At 45.0% G+C, this 18,972-nt stretch overlaps 1 protein-coding gene across 1 annotated transcript; it reads left to right on the top strand.

The window, feature by feature from the left end:
- Nucleotides 1-1,060: 1,060 nt before the first annotated feature.
- LOC121574836 (tumor necrosis factor receptor superfamily member 1B) lies at nucleotides 1,061-17,529 on the top strand. Its single transcript, XM_041887456.2, has 9 exons — nucleotides 1,061-1,255; nucleotides 12,555-12,660; nucleotides 13,096-13,221; nucleotides 15,257-15,412; nucleotides 15,566-15,659; nucleotides 15,728-15,915; nucleotides 16,326-16,400; nucleotides 16,517-16,581; nucleotides 16,708-17,529. The coding sequence occupies exons 1-9, from the start codon at nucleotides 1,178-1,180 to the stop codon at nucleotides 17,194-17,196; spliced, it is 1,377 nt and encodes a 458-aa protein (XP_041743390.2). The 5' UTR covers nucleotides 1,061-1,177; the 3' UTR covers nucleotides 17,197-17,529.
- Nucleotides 17,530-18,972: the final 1,443 nt, after the last annotated feature.

Raw genomic sequence — 18,972 nt, 5'->3', positions numbered from 1 at the left:
TCATTTGAATGACAGCATCACATGATGTGGGAAGGATTTGACATGTTACTGTACAATTTTACAAGGCTACTGCCTTAATGTCCTCTTACAGGGCAGAGCAATAATAATAAATCCCCAAAAAGTTATCTTTCAAATAAAATGATCCACATTTGCAGACATGAAGCCGCATATAATTGCTATGTTATCAGTAGCCTACATCTGGTCACAAGCATTGTTCTGTGAATTTATGTTCAAGACATTGCTATACAGTAACCTGCAAAATGTCTGAAACTGTGAGGTGAAACTATATGGGTGAAAGATGATTTGATAATAGACATAACAATCTTTTCCAGTCTGTTCCTTGACAGAAATAGGAGCAAATCAAATTGGGTATCAAATGAAAGCTCAGAGTCTAAATTTTTGGGAAGTGAAGGCATAGATACATTTTTCAACCATTTTCCATCTTAAAAACTAGGCATAAGTAAAGGCTTTGATTTCTGGACAAACCGATGGAAAAGGGGTCTTAGAAAACATCTACTAGAAAAAGTCTTAAAAGGTATCAGAAATACATCAAAACACAATAATGTTGACATAAAGACCCCAACTAATATAAACACATATTTAGTTTTGGAGAATTTGTTTACCTTCTGTACGTTTAAGAAATATTGTCTTGTGCCTTGTAATTCCGTTACCAAAAACCCACATACTGTATCTTTAAGATATTTTCTAATTTATCTCCCTCATGAGGAGGGAGGATAATGAAAGTTCACAGAAGTAACAAGTATTTATTCCTAGTGTCACTCCTTATATTTGAATTGTATCTTTATCTTTAACTCTACATTGTTGGAAAAGACCCGTAAGTAGAACCTGTAGTTTGTCTACACCTTTGGTTTACGAAGCATCTGACTAATACATCGATTTGATTTGGTTTTAGATTTGATGGTAGACCTACCAATAAGTTATATAGATTTGACTGATGTCCATTTTGTTTATGAATTATTAAGTGATTAGAAGTCGTATTTCCGTTACCAAATTGATAACTGCTGAAAGTAGAAAGACGCCCTGTTTCCTCAAACACTAAGCGTTTCCAGAAAACGAGCATTGATCTTCCGGTCGGGGCAGTAATTCGAGCATTCTCTTCAGTATTATATGGACTTTTTCTCAAGATCTTAAAGGGGCAATAATAATTTAATCAATCATGATACTAAGCACTGTAAGTGGCATTCTTACAGTAAGGATTATTCTCGCGATCATGGTTCAGCCTGTTGAGAACACGGTAAGTGTCCAGCGGACTTTAAGGAATGTAGAGTTGAAGCGACCAAAACAAGCGAGACACGGGTGTAACGGGGGGCTTAACAGTGGCATGTATTCGTGGATGCCAAGGGGAGCCAGGCTTCCTAAAGAAATTGGCCAATGCAAAATTACCAAATATAAAATAATCTTTCTTTCGTCCCTCTGTGTTTCATAATTGTCCTTCAATTCACTAGAGGCTGAATGTATCTCACAGGAAAAAGCATCCGAGCGATCGAAACAGCGCCTCTATGTCTCTCTATGTGTAGGCCATCTATCTGATGCTGTCTGGTCCAAACGAGTATTACATTGTTGCCGCCCATAGTATTATAGGCAAGGGAAGCCAGCGAGCATTTCAAATCAAATGTTATTGGCCACATGCGCCGAATACAACAGGTGCAGACATTACAGTGAAATGCTTACTTACAGCCCTTAACCAACAGTGCGTTTATTTTTAATAAAAAAGTAGAATAAAACAACAAAAAAGTGTTGAGAAAAAAAGAGCAGAAGTAAAATAAAATAACAGTAGGGAGGCTTATATATACAGGGGGGTACCGGTGCAGAGACAATGTGTGGGGGCACTGGCTAGTTGAGGTAGTTGAAGTAATATGTACATGTGGGTAGAGTTAATGTGACTATGCATAAATAATTAACAGAGTAGCAGCAGCGTAAAAAGATGGGGTGGGGGGGGCAGTGCAAATAGTCCGGGTAGCCATGATTAGCTGTTCAGGAGTCTTATGGCTTGGGGGTAGAAGCTGTTGAGAAGTATTTTGGACCTAGACTTGGCACTCCGGTACTACTTGCCGTGCGGTAGCAGAGAGAACAGTCTATGACTAGGGTGGCTGGAGTCTTTCACAATTTTGAGGGCCTTCCTCTGACACCGCCTGGTATAGAGGTCCTGGATGGCAGGAAGCTTGGCCCCAGTGATGTACTGGGCCATACGCACTACCCTCTGTAGTGCCTTGCGGTCGGAGGCCAAGCAGTTGCCATACCAGGCGGTAATGCAACCAGTCAGGATGCTCTCGATGGTGCAGCTGTAGACATTTTTGAGGATCTGAGGACCCATGCCAAAACTTTTCAGTCTCTTGAGGGGGAATAGGCTTTGTCGTGCCCTCTTCACAACTGTCTTGGTGTGTTTGGGCCATGATAGTTCGTTGGTGATGTGGACACCAAGGAACTTGAAGCTCTCAACCTGTTCCACTACAGCCCCGTCGATGAGAATGGGGGCGTGCTCAGTCCTATTTTTTTTCCTGTAGTCCACAATCATCTCCTTTGTCTTGGTCACGTTGAGGGAGAGGTTGTTATCCTGGCACCACACGGCCAGGTCTCTGACCACCTCCCTATAGGCTGTCTCATCGTTGTCTGTGATCAGGCCTACCACTGTTGTGTCGTCGGCAAACTTAATGATGGTGTTGGAGTCGTGCCTGGCCATGCAGTCATGGGTGAACAGGGAGTACAGGAGGGGACTGAGCACGCACCCCTGAGGGGCCCCCGTGTTGAGGATCAGTGTGGCAGATGTGTTGTTACCTACCCTTACCACCTGGGGGCGGCCCGTCGGGAAGTCCAGGATCCAGTTGCAGAGGGAGGTGTTTAGTCCCAGGATCCTTAGCTTAGTGATGAGCTTTGAGGGCACTATGGTGTTGAATGCTGAGCTGTAGTCAATGAATAGCATTCTCACGTAGGTGTTCCTCTTGTCCAGGTGGGAAAGGGCAGTGTGGAGTGCAATAGAGATTGCATCATCTGTGGATCTGTTGGGGCGGTTCGCAAATTGGCGTGGGTCTAGGGTTTCTGGGATAATGGTGTTGATGTGAGCCATGACCAGCCTTTCAAAGCACTTCATGGCTACAGACGTCAGTGCTACGGGTCGGTAGTTATTTAGGCAGGTTATCTTAGAGTCCTTGGGCACGGGGACTATGGTGGTCTGCTTGAAACATGTTGGTATTACAGACTCAGTCAGGGACATGTTGAAAATGTCAGTGAAGACACTTGCCAGTTGGTCAGCACATGCTCGGAGTACACGTCCTGGTAATCCGTCTGGACCTGCGGCCTTGTGAATGTTGACCTGCTTAAAAGTCTTACTCACATCGGCTACGGAGAGCGTGATCACAAAGTCACCCGGAACAGCTGGTGCTCTCATGCATGCTTCAGTGTTGCTTGCCTCGAAGCGAGCATAGAAGTGGTTTAGCTTGTCTGGAAGTCTTGTGTCACTGGGCAGCTCACGGCTGTGCTTCCCTTTGTAGTCTGTAATAGTTTTCAAGCCCTGCCACATCCGATGAGCGTCAGAGCCGGTGTAGTACGATTCAATCTTAGTCCTGTATTGACTCTTTGCCTGTTTGATGGTTCTTCGGAGGGCATAGCGGGATTTCTTATAAGCGTCCGGGTTAGAGTCCTGCTCCTTGAAAGCGGCAGCTCTACCCTTTAGCTCAGTGCGGATGTTTCCTGTAATCCATGGCTTTCCTGTAATCCAGACGGATTACTTTATCCTATCCCAGGTATTCCTTAAAGAGGTGGGGTTTCAAATGTCTCCGGAAGGTGGTGAGTGACTCCGCTGTCCTGGCGTCGTGAGGGAGCTTGTTCCACCATTGGGGTGCCAGAGCAGCGAACAGTTTTGACTGGGCTGAGCGGGAACTATGCTTCCGCAGAGGTAGGGAAGCCAGCAGGCCAAAGGTGGATGAACGCAGTGCCCTCGTTTGGGTGTAGGGACTGATCAGAGCCTGAAGGTACGGAGGTGCCGTTCCCCTCACAGCTCCGTAGGCAAGCACCATGGTCTTGTAGCAGATGCGAGCTTCAACTGGAAGCCAGTGGAGTGTGCGGAGGAGCGGGGTGACGTGAGAGAACTTGGGAAGGTTGAACACCAGACGGGCTGCGGCATTCTGGATGAGTTGTAGGGGTTTAATGGCACAGGCAGGGAGCCCAGCCAACAGCGAGTTGCAGTAATCCAGACGGGAGATGACAAGTGCCTGGATTAGGACCTGTGCCGCTTCCTGTGTAAGGCAGGGTCGTACTCTCCGAATGTTGTAGAGCATGAACCTACAGGATCGGGTCACCGCCTTGATGTTAGCGGAGAACGACAGGGTGTTGTCCAGGGTCACGCCAAGGCTCTTCGCACTCTGGGAGGAGGACACAATGGAAATAGGGATTTGGACTTGTGGTTTTACTTAATTCTCTGTACTGGCCAGTGATTACAGTGGCTTGCGAAAGTATTCACCCCTCTTGGCATTTTTCCTCTTTTGTTGCCTTGCAACCTGGAATTAAAATTGATTTTTGGGGGGTTTGTATCATTTGATTTACACAACATGCCTACCACTTTGAAGATGCAAAATATTTTTCTTGTGAAACAAACAAGAAATAAGACAGAAACCTTGAGCGTGCATAACTATTCACCCCCCAAAGTCAATACTTTGTAGAGCCACCTTTTGCAGCAATTACAGCGGCAAGTCTCTTGGAGTATGTCTCTATAAGCATGGTACATCTAGCCACTGGGATTTTTGCCCATTCTTCAAGGCAAAACTGCTCCAGCACCTTCAAGTTGGATGGGTTCCGCTGGTGTACAGCAATCTTTAAGTCATACCACAGATTCTCAATTGGATTGAGGTCTGGGCTTTGACTAGGCCATTCCAAGACATTTAAATGTTTCCCCTTAAACCACTCAAGTGTTGCTTTAGCAGTATGCTTAGGGTCATTTTCCTGCTGGAAGGTGAACCTCCATCCCAGTCTCAAATCTCTGGAAGACTGAAACAGGTTTCCCTCAAGAATTTCCCTGTATTTAGCACCATCCATCATTCCTTCAATTCTGACCAGTTTCCCAGTCCCTGCCAATGAAAAACATCCCCACAGCATGATGCTGCCACCACCATGCTTCACTGTGGGGATGGTGTTCTCTGGGTGATGAGTTGTTGGGTTTGCACCAGACATAGCGTTTACCTTGATGGCCAAAAAGCTACATTTTAGTCTAATCTGACCAGAGTACCTTCTTCCATATGTTTGGGGAGTCTCCCACATGCCTTTTGGCGAACACCAAACATATTTTTTTATTTAAGCAATGGCTTTTTTATGGCCACTCTTCCGTAAAGCCCAGCTCTGTGGAGTGTACGGCTTAAAGTGGTCCTATGGACAGATACTCCAATCTCAGCTGTGGAGCTTTGCAGCTCCTTCAGGGTTATCTTTGGTCTCTTTGTTGCCTCTCTGATTAATGCCCTCCTTGCCTGGTCCGTGAGTTTTGGTGGGCGGCCCTCTCTTGGCAGGTTTGTTGTGGTGCCATATGCTTTCCATTTTTTAATAATGGATTTGATGATGCTCCATGGGATGTTCAAAGTTTCTGATGTTTTTTTATAACCCAACCCTGATCTGTACTTCTCCACAACTTTGTCCCTGACCTGTTTGGAGAGCTCCTTGGTCTTCATGGTGCCGCTTGCTTGGTGGTGCCCCTTGCTTAGTGGTGTTGCAGACTATGGGGCCTTTCAGAACAGGTGTATATATACTGAGATCATGTGACAGATCATGTGACACTTAGATTGCACACATTATTTAACTAATTATGTGACTTCTGAAGGTAATTTGTTGCACCAGATCTTATTTAGGGGCTTCATAGCAAAGGGGGTGAATTCATATGCACACACCACTTTTCCGTTATTTATTTATTTGAATTTTTTGAAACAAGTAATTTTTGTAATTTCACTTCACCAATTTTGAATATTTTGTGTATGTCCATTACATGGTTGTAATGCAACAAAATAGGAAAAACGGCAACAGGGATGAATAGGCTCTAGAGTCACAGCCCCTTTCAGTCTCACAGTTCCAACTTTGTCAAGTACTTTATTGTCTCTCCATATTTTTTTACCTTTATTTAACTAGGCAAGTCAGTTAAGAACAAATTCTTATTTACAATGACGGCCTACCCGGACGACGCTGGGCCAATTGTGCGCCGCCCTATAGGACTCCCAATCACGGCCGGTTGTGATACAACCTGGAATCGAACCAGGGGGTTTGTAGTGACGCCTCAAGCACTGAGATGCAGTGCCTTAGACCACTGCGCTACTCGGGAGCTATCACGTTGATTAGCTTGCTCTCCTCACCCCGTCACACAGAAGTATAAACCCTCTTCCATCTCCAGCTCATATAATCCCAGAGGCCTCGTCTTCGACCACAACCAACCAAGACTACCTCTTTAGGACTCAATTATGGACTTTTCAACACTCCTGCATGCAACAGCTCAGGTAAGACCCTAGAGCTCAAGTTACAAGCCATGGACCCACTGTCAAGCAAAGCTCTCACTTCCACTTTTCCTCCTTTTAACACCTTGGCATAGAATAAATCATCATACGTGGAAAGTCTCTGTGTGTTCTGCATTATGATACTCTTCTCAGTCTCCATTTTGTCACAAACACTTTTATATACAGACTCCAAATCAACATCTCTCACTGATGGGGACTCTACAAAAGGCCCAACACTCTCCCCTTCTACATGCAGGCCTACTAGTTTTCCGGGAGCTGAGCAGTGATTACTGTAGGGACTCCACCAGCTGTGCTCAGGGCTGCGGCCTTGGGGCACTGAGAGTGTGCGTGGCCAGCTACATCACAAAGAAAGCAGAGGTGATTGGCCCTGCAGTGTAAGTAAGTATCGTGTCCAGTTTCCACACTTCACATGGCCCATTAGACCTCAACATGGCCCATTAGACCTCAATTTGTTCCTATTCTTTTTTTGGAACAGACTGTTAGACTGGTGTGGCCTCTGCTCCAGCACCGCAAGGATACGTTCCATCAGCCCAGCTGATCCCTGAGTAGCCTGGTCTGGGGAAGGCAACACATTAGGTGATTCCGTGTGGGGCCTCACAGCAGGCATGGTGAGCGGCCTGACAGCACCAATTTCCTGCTTCATTGTTGCGATGGCTGGGGTCACCTTAGATAAGTGAGAGTACCTCTGCTCCCTCCTGTATTCATCCAACCTCTCATGAACATCTGCAGCGGTCCACTGCTGTAATGGCTTGCACTTAAAGATAAGCGACAGTTCAGCATTAGGGCAATGTCTGATGAACATGACCGTGAGCTCACGAGATGGGTCTTCAACACTTTTCTTCTGTCTCTTTAGACAATCTTCAGCAACCTCCACAGCACTGTTCAGTCTGAGCCAATAGTCGAATGGTTGTTCATCAGTCAGAGGTAATGTGGCATAAAAGTCAGCGAGGGGCACGCTTGAAAAAGCAGTGTCACTAAAAATGTGTTTCAGTACGTCAAAGATGGGACTTGGGTATTTAGATAAATCAACAGAGGGATTGCTGCGTATGCCCACTTTAACAACATCGCGGGACCTTCCCATAAGCCTACCCATAACCTCATCTGCTTGGCCCACCACAGATACGCCCCTCTTACGCATGTAAACCATGACCATATCCTCCCACTCATGCACTTTTCACTTTTCAGAGCCATCCCCCTAAAGCACACCGGCTCCCTGATATCAGACTTCAATACCAGGTTTAGGCCCGACACATCCATACCCCAAGAGCTGCATGCATTCCCCATAACATTGTCCCAAACATGTCCAACAATTGCCTTTGACTCCGAACAGGAGGCAATGTTCTCCCCAATGGAATGACCAATCTGCTGTACAATGTCTCCTATGAAATCCATGGAGACTGTCTCCCCACTCCCTGTATTTGGCAAACCTCTTTCATTCACATCCTTGGGCATTTCCCTGTGGAAACTATCATCAAAACCCCCCAAAACCCTCCAGTTTAGGCATGGGTGTAGAAGCAACTGGAATACTGGCTGAACCCCTACCAACAGATGGTGACAGATTAAATGTCAGGAAACCCCTACCTCTCCCAACACCTTCCATCTTAATAATGGGAAATGAACACACTAAAACAAAAATGCAAACGTTTGCAACGCCAGGGTTGTGGGTTCGATTCCCATGGGGGGCCAGTATGAAAATGTATGCACTCACTAACTGTAAGTCGCTCTGGATAAGAGCGTCTGCTAAATGACTAAAATGTAAAATGTAAATGTTAAACCCACCCCAGTTATATCAGATATACATTACAATTGCAAATAAATAAGTAACAAGTTATATCGTTTATCCGTTAAAAGAAAGTCCCAATCAATATAGAACGTCACAATAAGAGAAATCATCAACGTAACTAATCACAAAACGATGCACTAGCGCCCTCTTGTGGCGAAATGCGATATTGCATTAACTGCACTAGCAACGTCTTATCTGATTTTCCAACGGCAACCACGGTGAACTTCTGAGATGGAAATCCAGCGAAGGACGATCCGATCCAGAAGAACGGTCACGGCACCACTATAACAGTACTCTTCTTGCATTGTGTACAATCATCGACACGGACTCCAACTTGTAGCACCAGTCATGGAGATTTATTCTGATAGAAACAGCACAAAATTGCACATCATGCAATGCACGGCTCACCATCCAAGTCTGCACTCACGCACGCTGGTTTGATGCTTGTTCACTGGGGCAACGTAGTTACCAAAATAATACAACAATTACAATACACAATATAATATTTTTAACAATGTACCTGATAGAAACAGCACAAAATTGCACGTCATGCAATGCACGGCTCACCATCCAACCCTGCACTCACACACTGTACAAAATATACGAAACCCCCCACCAGACACAGTTAGTTGCTAGGTAGCATTAGCTGAAATTATCTACAACAAAATGCACAACAAATATGCACCATAAACGCTGCATCTTATGTGTGATGTTCTAATAATATTTACAATCAAATTGATATAAATTGTACATTCAAATCATCACTTGGGAGTATAAAAATCACTTTTGACATACAGTGCTTTGCAACCAACAACCTACCGCTGGTTTGGTGCTTGTTCACTGCAGTGTTGCCAACTCCTCAGTAAGGAAAGTAGCTATTGGCTGTCCTAAAAGTTGGTAAATGACGTCATCATCCAATTTGCATAATTGGCCATGTGCATGTAATTGTGATGGACGCTGTAGGAGAGAGGAATAACGTTGTGGGAGAGACAAAAAGTGAGTAAAAAACACCCTACATTTACATCGGGATCAGCCAGCGGCGGCTTCCCGCATGCGCGATTCATTTACAGTCTGGACGCGGAGGGGTGAACATCTCCTGCTCTGACTGCAGCTGGGAGGGACTGCTGCGCGAGGACTGGGCCACCTGTGAGTGCTTTGGGACGGGGGTAACAAAGCACCCGCTGCTCGTTGAGAAGAGTAAGAACGATACATGCTTTCACATCAGAGTCTCCAATAACACCAGAAAAAGTCGCTAGATTTGTCGCTAGTCGCTTTTTTGAAAATGTGTTGCTAGAGGGGTCTGAAAACTCGCTAAATATAGCGACAAAGTCGCTAAGTTGGCAACACTGGTTCACTGGGATGATTCTAACTTAAACATCCAACCTCGTAAGCAAGCCACGCAAACCAGCCAATAAGACCTTTATGCCAAGGCAGAAAAGTGTCTGTTTTTCCAACAGTCCGTCTCCTTCCTCGGATACCGCATTACCACCTCAGGTGTGGAGATGGAGGGAGATCGCGTTTCAGCCGTGCGTAATTGGCCAACTCCAACCACGGTTAAGGACGTGCAGCGCTTTCTTGGTTTTGCCAACTACTATTGGAGGTTTATCCGGGGCTTTGGCAAGGTCGCAGCTCCCATAACATCTCTGCTGAAGGGTGGGCCGTCCTGGCTCCGCTGGTCTGCTGAGGCTGACAGGGCCTTCAGTAACCTGAGGGTTCTGTTCACCTCAACCCCGGTACTGGCCCATCCCGATCCATCACTACCGTTCGTAGTGGAGGTGGATGCGTCCGAGGTAGGGATAGGCGCTGTCCTATCTCAACGCTCGGGCATGCCACCCAAGCTCCGCCCCGTGCCTACTTCTCCAAGAAGCTCAGCCCAGTGGAACAGAACTACGACGTTGGTGATCGGGAGCTGTTGGCTGTTGTCCGAGCCCTGACCGTGTGGAGGCACTGGCTCGAGGGGGCGAAACACCCTTTCCTTGTCTGGACGGACCACCGTAACCTGGAGTACATCCGGGCAGCGAGGACGCTGAACCCTCGCCAGGCCAGGTGGGCCCTATTCTTCACCCAGTTTGATTTTACTCTATCATACATCCCGGGTATGAAGAACGTGAAGGCAGACGGACTGTCACGGCTGTACGACACAGAGTAGAGGCCCATAGACAACACCCCCATACTCCCGGCCTCCTGTATTGTGGCGCCTGTAGTTTGGGCGATGGACACGGACATAGAGCGGGCATTACGCACAGAGCCATCTCCACCTCAGTGTCCAGCTGGGCTGCAGTACGTGCCTTCTCTTGTCCGTGACCGTCTGATCTATTGGGCACACACGTCCCCCTCCTCTGGTCACCAAGGTATCGGTCGTACAGTGCGCTGCCTGACCGGAAAGTACTGGTGGCCTACCTTGGCTAAGGACTTGAGGGTGTAAGTCTCCTCTTGCTCGGTGTGCGCCCAGAGTAAGGCACCTAGGCACCTCCCAGCGGGTAAGTTACAGCCCTTACCAGTTCCACAACGGGCATGGTCCCACCTGTGTATTGACTTTCTCTCTGATCTTCCCATCTCTCAGGGTAACACCACCATCCTGGTCGTTGTAGACCGCTTTTCAAAAGCCTGCTGCCTCCTTCCTCTGCCCGGTCTCCCCACGGCCCTGCAGACTGCGGAGGCCCTGTTTACTCACGTCTTCCTGCAGTACGGGGTGCCAGAGGACATAGTGTCTGACCGGGGTCCCCAGTTTACATCCAGGGTCTGGAAGGCGTTCATGGAACGTCTGGGGGTCTTGGTCAGCCTGACCTCTGGGTTTCACCCAGAGAGTAATGGGCAGGTGGAACGGGTGAATCAGGATGTGGGTAGGTTCCTGCGGTCCTATTGCCAGGACCGGCCGGGGGAGTGGTCAGTGTTCTTGCCATGGGCCTCGTTCCATGTGTCTCTCCTCAGGCCGGTGGTGGCTGGTCCGCTCCAGGAGTCTGAGGTTTGGGAGTCTGGACATCGAGGGGGCCCCCGGCGTACTCCGTCCGTTCCATCCAAGATTTGAGGCGTCGGGTGGGGAGCCTTCAGTACCTCGTGGGGTGGGAGGGGTACGGTCTGGAGGAGCGGTGCTGAGTTCCGGTGAGGGATATCCTCGATCCCTCCCTATTGTGGGATTTCCACCGTCGCCTTCCGGCTCGCCCTGCTCCGCGTCCTCCTGGCCGTCCCCGAGGCATTGCGGCAAGTTACACAGGTTAGCTTAAGCCTTGTGGCGAGAGCTAGTCCTTTGTGTGGTTAGCTAGCCTTGCAGCTAGTTAGCCAAGTTAGCTAAAGGCCTGCGGCGATGGCTAACCAAATCTCAATAGCTAGCCGTGTGGCGCAAGCTAAACGGAGACTGTTGAGTAAAAAATAAATTGTACTCGAAGCAAAGCCTTTCGATCGGTACTCAACCCAATTGACAGGAGCTGAAGTCCTATGTTCGGCAGCATTAACTTCACGGTTCGCCTGAGAACAGTTCAGTAGGAAACCAGAAATCTAGTCGTGCAAGGAGAGCTTTTGTGAACGCTGTCACTTCCGCAAGGAAGAGAGACGAGAATGACCCGTTGGTGAGCGAGTGGCTCCCTTTACGGAGGAGAGGGGCTCACCTCACTCGCCACTCAACCTGTCTGTCTCCAACAGATGCTGTGTGATTGGTTACTTCGAGCTTGTGGACACACCGAGGCATATCCCATAGTGAGACACAAAACAAGTATTTGAAATAGAACACATACTGTATCAAATCAGGAAAACTCCAGATTCACTTTACCTGATTTGTTATCTTTGTTTTGGGTGGCTGCCATAAATGAAAAGGAAATGCCTGTTAGAGGCTGCGAGGGAGGATGATAGTGTGAGGCCTTGGCAGTGGTGTATCTTTATTGTTCAGTCAGACCACATAGCCAGTCCTGGCAGCTTATCGAAAGTCTCTCTTTCTCTCGATCTCTCTCTCTCCCGTCTCCTCCTACCACTTCCTGTCATACATGAGATACTGGAGATACACAGGGGCTTTTTTATTTATTTTACTGTCAGTACATTGGGTGTTTTACATGTCCTGTGTCTACTGGCAAATAATGACTATACCACAAAGGTTTCAGTGTATATTCCCCAGTCTCCAACAGATAGAATAGAATAGGTCTTCTTCGGACACAATATCCAACCCTTGGGTTGTACTAGAAGTTTAAAAAGAAGGGAAAGGAAAATATTGGTGGGATATGTTACTCATCACTCCTCCTCCTGATCAGGTGCACTTCATGGTCTCTTTTTCCCTACAGGTGTACACTCTGCCATACACACCAGACTCTGCTGAAGACTGTCGCAACAAAACAGCTGAATACTATAACATAGATATAAACCTGTGCTGCAGCAAGTGTGCTCCTGGTAAGGGATGATCATCAACATGAATGAAACTGTTTCTGTACATATTATGAAAGTTAGGATTTCAGGGATAGCATACACTGTGCAAAAAGACAGCAAGAAAGATGTACAGTGTACATGTAGGTAACTGTAAGTTATGCATTATTATAAACTGGGTGGTTCGAGCCCTGAATGCTGATTGGCTGACAGCCGTGGTATATCAGACCGTATACCACGAGTATGACAAAACATTTATTTTTACTGCTCTAATTACGTTGGTAACCAGTTTATAATAGCAATAAGGCACCTCAGGGGTTTGTGGTTTATGGCCAATATACCACGACTAAGGGCTGTATCCATGCACTCCGCATTGCGTCGTGCTTAAGAACAGCCCTTAGCCGTGGTATATTGGCTATATACCACACCCCCTCGTGCCTTATTGCTTAAATGTCATGACAGGGACACGCCGGAAGAATGTATGCAGCACTACCTCAGACACAGAGTGTGAACCATGTCCCAGTGGCCAATACAGTGGGACCTTCAATTACTTCCCAAAATGCTTCAGATGTCACAAGTGTTCCGAAGGTGGGTGGATTATATTGCAGTAAATTATTGGTCATGTTATATACAGTGCCTTCAGAAAGTATTCAACCCCCTTAACTTTCCACATTTTACAAAGTGGGATTAAAATGTATTTAATTGTTATTTTTGTCAACGGTCTACACAAAATACTCTAATGTAAAAGTGGAAGAAAAATCCTAACATAAAAAACTAATGGAACATAAAACACTAATATATTTTTTTGTTATATTTTATTTTACTTTATTTGACAATAAATAAAAACATACATAGACAAAAACAATAGACAACTTAACATTTACATACCGTACATTTCAACAAACATTAATGACATCACACTTGCTCAGACCCACATGTTCCCACCGTATCCATACCCACTGAAGCCCCATATGACTTCAGAATGTGTTATGTTGTTCCGTCTGTAGCCAGATTTTTTTCAATATTTAAATAATAAAGCATTTGATTCACTAATATATCTTGATTAGATAAGTATTCAACCCCCTGAGTCAATACAGGTTAGAATCACATTTGGCAGCGATTACAGCTGTGAGTCTTTTTGGGTAACCCACTGGGCACAGACATCAATTCAATGTCTTTTCCACGTTGGGTCAACGTAATTCTGTTGAAATGACGTGGCAACAACGTTTATTCAACCAGTGTGTGCCAGTGGGAAGTCGCTAATAGCTTTGCACACCTGGATTGTACAATATCTGCCCATTATTTATTTTTTAACGCTCTGTCAAACTGGTTGTTGATCATTGCTAGACAGCCATTTTCAAGTCTTGCCATAGATTTTCAAGCTGATTTAAGTCAAAACTGTAACTAAGCCACTCGGGAACATTCAATGTCGTCTTGGCAAGCACCTCCAGTGTATATTTGGCTTGTGTTTTAGGTTATTGTCCTGCTGAAAGGTGAATTTGTCTCCCAATGTCTGTTGGAAAGCAGACTGAACCATGTTGTCCTCTAGGATTTTGCCTGTGCTTAGCTCTATTGCATTTATTTTTATCCTGAAAAACTCCCCAGTCCTTATCAATGACAAGTACACCTATAACATTATGGAGCCACCACCATGCTTGAAAATATGAAGAGTGGCACTCAGTGATGTGTTGTATTGGATTTGCCACAAACATAATGCTTTGTATTCAGGACAGAAAGTTTGTTTCTTTGACACATTTTTGCAGTATTACTTTAGTGCCTTATTGCAAACAGGATGCATGTTTTGGAATATGTTATTCTGTACAGGCTTCCTTCTTTTCACTCTGTCATTTAGGTTAGTATTGTGGAGTAACTACAACGTGTTGATCAAACCTCAGTTTTCTCCTATCACAGACATTAAACTCTGTAACTGTTTTAAAATCACCATTGGCCTCATGGTGAAATCCCTGAGCAGTTTCCTTTCTCTCCAGCAACTGCGTTAGATTGGACACCTGTATCTTTGTAGTGACTGGGTGTATAGACTCACCATCCAAAGCGTAATTAATAACTTCACCACGCTCAAAGGGGTATTCAGTGTCTGCTTTTTTTTTTTACCCATCTACCAGTAGGTGCCTTCTTTGCGAGGCGTTGAAAAACCTCCCTGGTCTTTGAGGTTGAATCTGTTCACTACCCAACTGAGGGATCTTACAAATCATTGTATGTGTGGGGTACAGAGATGGGGTAGTCATTCAAAAAATCATGTTAACCACTATTATTGCACACAGAGTGAGTCCATGCAAGTTATTATATGACTTCTTAAGCACATTTTTACCCCTGAACTTATTTAGGCTTGCCATAACAAAGGGGTTGAATACTTATTTACTCAAGACATTTCAGCTTTTCATTTTGTATTAATTTGTAAAAATGTCTGAATACTTTCTGAAGACACTGTAACAGTGACTTAGATTTGTTGTATTTATTCCTTAGGGCTTACATGTGTGTGTGCGCACGCATGAGCGCACACGTGTGTTTGTGTGTTTATGTGTGAGTTGTTTGTGTGTGTGTATATGTGTGTGAGTTGATGCATCTAATCTGTAATGAGCATCTTATTTGTTTATGTGAGAAGACAAAGGCCTGCAGTATGCCCAGAATTGCTCCAGCATCACCAAAGCCCAGTGTGTGTGTCAGACTGGGATGTTCTGCATAATGGATCAGCACCCAAACTGTAAGGAGTGTGTCAGTTATACACACTGCAAACCTGGCCATGGTGTCTCCATAGAAGGTACTATAGCTGGACAGGAGGCCGGTCTGACAGTATTTCTCACACATTCAACATGTTTCTGTCCTCATTAAATATTACATTGAAAGTTTGAATATGACTGTTCACTGTAAGAGTGTGAGTAAATGTGTTTGTGTGTTGGGGTGGATGTTTCAGGGACAACAGAGTCAGATGTGAACTGTGCACCATGCCCTGATGGAACCTTCTCTGACCAGCACTCCTACACCCAGACCTGCCAGCACCACACAGAGTAAGTGACACACACACACACACACATATATGAACTGTATTATGTTAACAATAACACTGTATCCTCAGCTGTGTTTCTCAGAGAAGGGGTGTACTAACTTATGGTACCACCACCTCAAATGCGGTGTGTGGACCTAAGGTTAGCCCACCGGCCAGCCCACCGACCACAATGCCTACCTCTGGTACAAGGCATACCACACCAAGTCTACAGAGCCTGCATAATGAGGACAAATCACCAGGCTTTGACCTTCGTATAGGTAAATATAGATAGCTATATACAGATGTAGGATCTTAAATTGAGCCAGTTTGCTACAGCAAGAAAATAATCCTGCAGCAAGAGGAAATGTGAATTATTATGTGGATTACAATTAATGGAAATATTTTGTAGGGGTTGATAAATTTTTTGTTAGGGAAAATGAAGTCTGACATTTTAAAGGGGAAATGACAAACATTAGAAATATTTTTAAACCTAGAATACATTACATGTTTGCATTTCCTGCTGTGCAGGAGAATTCTCACCAAAAAAAGAGTGATCAAATTAAGATCCTACAACTGTACAGAGACATGAAGTTGTTGGACTACACTCATGATTTTCACATTTCTTTGCCTCCATCTCTCCTATTTGCGGACACCGCTTTGTTGTACCTCTTGTTCCTGTGTCTATTAGTTGCAGGCGTTATCGGAGGTGTTATCGGAGGTGTTATCCTGCTGCTGATCATAAGCACAATCATTTACAAGAAGGGTAAAGTATTAGAGATGAAGCACTTGATTAGGGTAATAACAATATAACAGACCTACTGTAAGCATGGATATGCATATACCAACATTTTAGTGTAGGTTTACTATGTTCTCTTACAGCCTTCACAGGGTCCAGGCTTGTATCTTCTACAGAACATGTAAATGGAAATTGTGAGGCCATTAAAGTGAGTTTTTTTTGTTGCCCTAAGAAAAGGAAATGTTAGAGACAAGAACATTTCAACAGCTTCAACTCAATCTTAAACATATCACATCTCTCTCTCTCTCTCTCTCTCTCTCTCTCTCTCTCTCAGTTTGATTGTGATGGACCAATGATTCTTCAGAACAGTTCATTCATTACCAGCTATCAGGAACAGCAGCAATGTCTGCTGGGAAAGGGAAACTGCATATATCCCAGTCAGGCAGAGAACCAGCAGGATGCTAGAAGGACCAGGGTGTTAGGGTGCTCCAACATCCTCGAGGGCCTGTCAATAGGCCCCCTCCAGTCCACCCCTCCACCATCCAGCACCCAGTCCAGCACCAACCAACCCAGCCCTCAACCCATCAGCCCCCAGCCTATCAGTCCCCTGCCATCTAGCCCCCTAGTTAATGTCAACATCACTGTTAACTACCCTATAGGAAATGGGTCATGCTCCACACCTACCAGCACCCACATAGACTCATCCCAGGCTGACTCTGAGCTCCCTCTATCAAGGGAGGAGGAGGTGTATGTCAATATGCCACAGCAAGAGGGCGGAAAAGAGGCACTTACGGCAATACAGGAGAGTGGAAATGATGTTTGAGGACTGGCAGCAGTTAGGGCAGCACCAGACAATAGATTTGGTTTTAATTATGTTTTTTCACACTAGTTGTTGTCTCTGTTTTTATATGAATGCTACTGAAGTTCTGTTGCTGACTTTGAATTGGTGGAGAGAGACTGCACAGAATGACGATTCATGTGCCTCAGGCATGGACTTGTCATAATGTACTGTGCTGTGCTGGAAAGCCTTGAGCACCTGAATATATTGTCAATGACTGTTCAAAGAATGATTGATATGTGAATGATGTATGTAATTATTGTGAATGTTGTAAATATACACTGAACAAAAATATAAACGCAACAATTTCAAAGATTTTACTGAGTTATAGTTCATATAAGGAATTAGTTTTTCCCCACAAAAGGGCTTTATTACAGACAGAAATACTCCTCAGTTTTATCAGCTGTCCGGGTGGCTGGTCTCAGACGATCCCACAGGTAAAGAAGCCCGATGTGGAGGTCCTGGGCTGGTGTGGTTACACGTGGTCTGCGGTTGTGAGGGCGATTGGACGTACTGCCAAATTCTCTAAAACAACGCTGGAGGCGGCTTAGGGTAGAGACATTAACATTAAATTATCTGGCAACAGTTCTGGTGGACATTCCTGCAGTCAGCATACCAATTGCACGCTCCCTCAAAACTTAAGACATCTGTGGTATTGTGTTGTGTGGAAAAACTGTACATTTTAGACTGGCCTTTTAATGTCCCCAGCACAAGGTGCACTTGTGTAATCACATCAAATCAAATTGTATTTGTCACATGCGCAGAATACAACAGGCAGTTTTAAGAAAATAGAGTTAAGAAAATATTTACTCAATAAACTAAAGTAAAAAAATATAAATAAATGTAACACAATAAAATAACAATAATGAGGCTATATACAGGGGGTACTGGTACTGAGTCAATGTGCGGGGGTACAGGTTAGTCGAGGTAATTTGTAAAAACAAACGCAGATAGTCCGGGTGGCCATTTCATTAATTGCTCAGCAGTCTTATGGCTTGGGGATAGAAGCTGTTAAGGAGCCTTTTGGACCTAGACTTGGCACTCTGATACCGCTTTCCGTGCGGTAGCAGAGAGAACAGTCTATGACTTGGGTGACTGGAGTCTTTGGCAATTTTCTGGGCCTTCCTCTGACATGCCTAATATATACAGTTGAAGTCGGAAGTTTACATACACTTAGGTTGGAGTTTTTCAACCACTACACACATTTCTTGTTAACAAACCATAGTTTTGGCAAGTCGGTTAGGACATCTACTTTGTGCATGACACAAGTCATTTTTCCAACAATTGTTTACAGACAGATTATTTCACTTATAATTCACTGTATCACAATTCCAGTGGGTCAGAAGTCTACATACACTAAATTGACTGTGCCTTTAAACAGCTTGGAAAATTCCAGGCTTTAGAAGATTCTGATAGGCTAATTGACATCATTTGATTCAATTGGAGGTGTACCTGTAGATGTATTTCAAGGCCTACTTTCAAACTCTGTGCCTCTTTGCTTGACATCATCGGAAAATCAAAAGAAATCAGCCAAGACCTCCGAAAAACAAATTGTAGACCACAAGTCTGGTTCAATCTTGGGAGCAATTTCCAAACGCCTGAAGGTACCCCGTTCATCTGTACAAACAATAGTACGCAAGTATAAACACCATGGGACCACGCAGCCGTCATACCGGTCAGGAAGGAGACGCATTCTGTCTCCTAGAGATTAATGTACTTTGGTGCAAAAAGTGCTAATCAATCCCAGAACAACAGCAAAGG

The sequence above is a fragment of the Coregonus clupeaformis genome, chromosome 10 (genome assembly GCF_020615455.1).
Source record: "Coregonus clupeaformis isolate EN_2021a chromosome 10, ASM2061545v1, whole genome shotgun sequence".
Lineage (NCBI taxonomy): Eukaryota > Metazoa > Chordata > Actinopteri > Salmoniformes > Salmonidae > Coregonus > Coregonus clupeaformis.
The sequence above is the reverse complement of the archived record's forward strand: the minus strand, read 5'-3'. Positions and strand labels throughout refer to the sequence as shown.

Bases quoted from the DNA above. Each gene is read 5' to 3' on its own strand.
- LOC121574836 (XM_041887456.2), top strand. From the start codon at position 1,178: ATGATACTAAGCACTGTAAGTGGCATTCTTACAGTAAGGATTATTCTC. The intron at 1,256-12,554 runs GTAAGTGTCCAG...TTTTCCCTACAG, and splicing joins TTCAGCCTGTTGAGAACACG to GTGTACACTCTGCCATACAC. The intron at 12,661-13,095 runs GTAAGGGATGAT...ATGTCATGACAG, and splicing joins CTGCAGCAAGTGTGCTCCTG to GGACACGCCGGAAGAATGTA.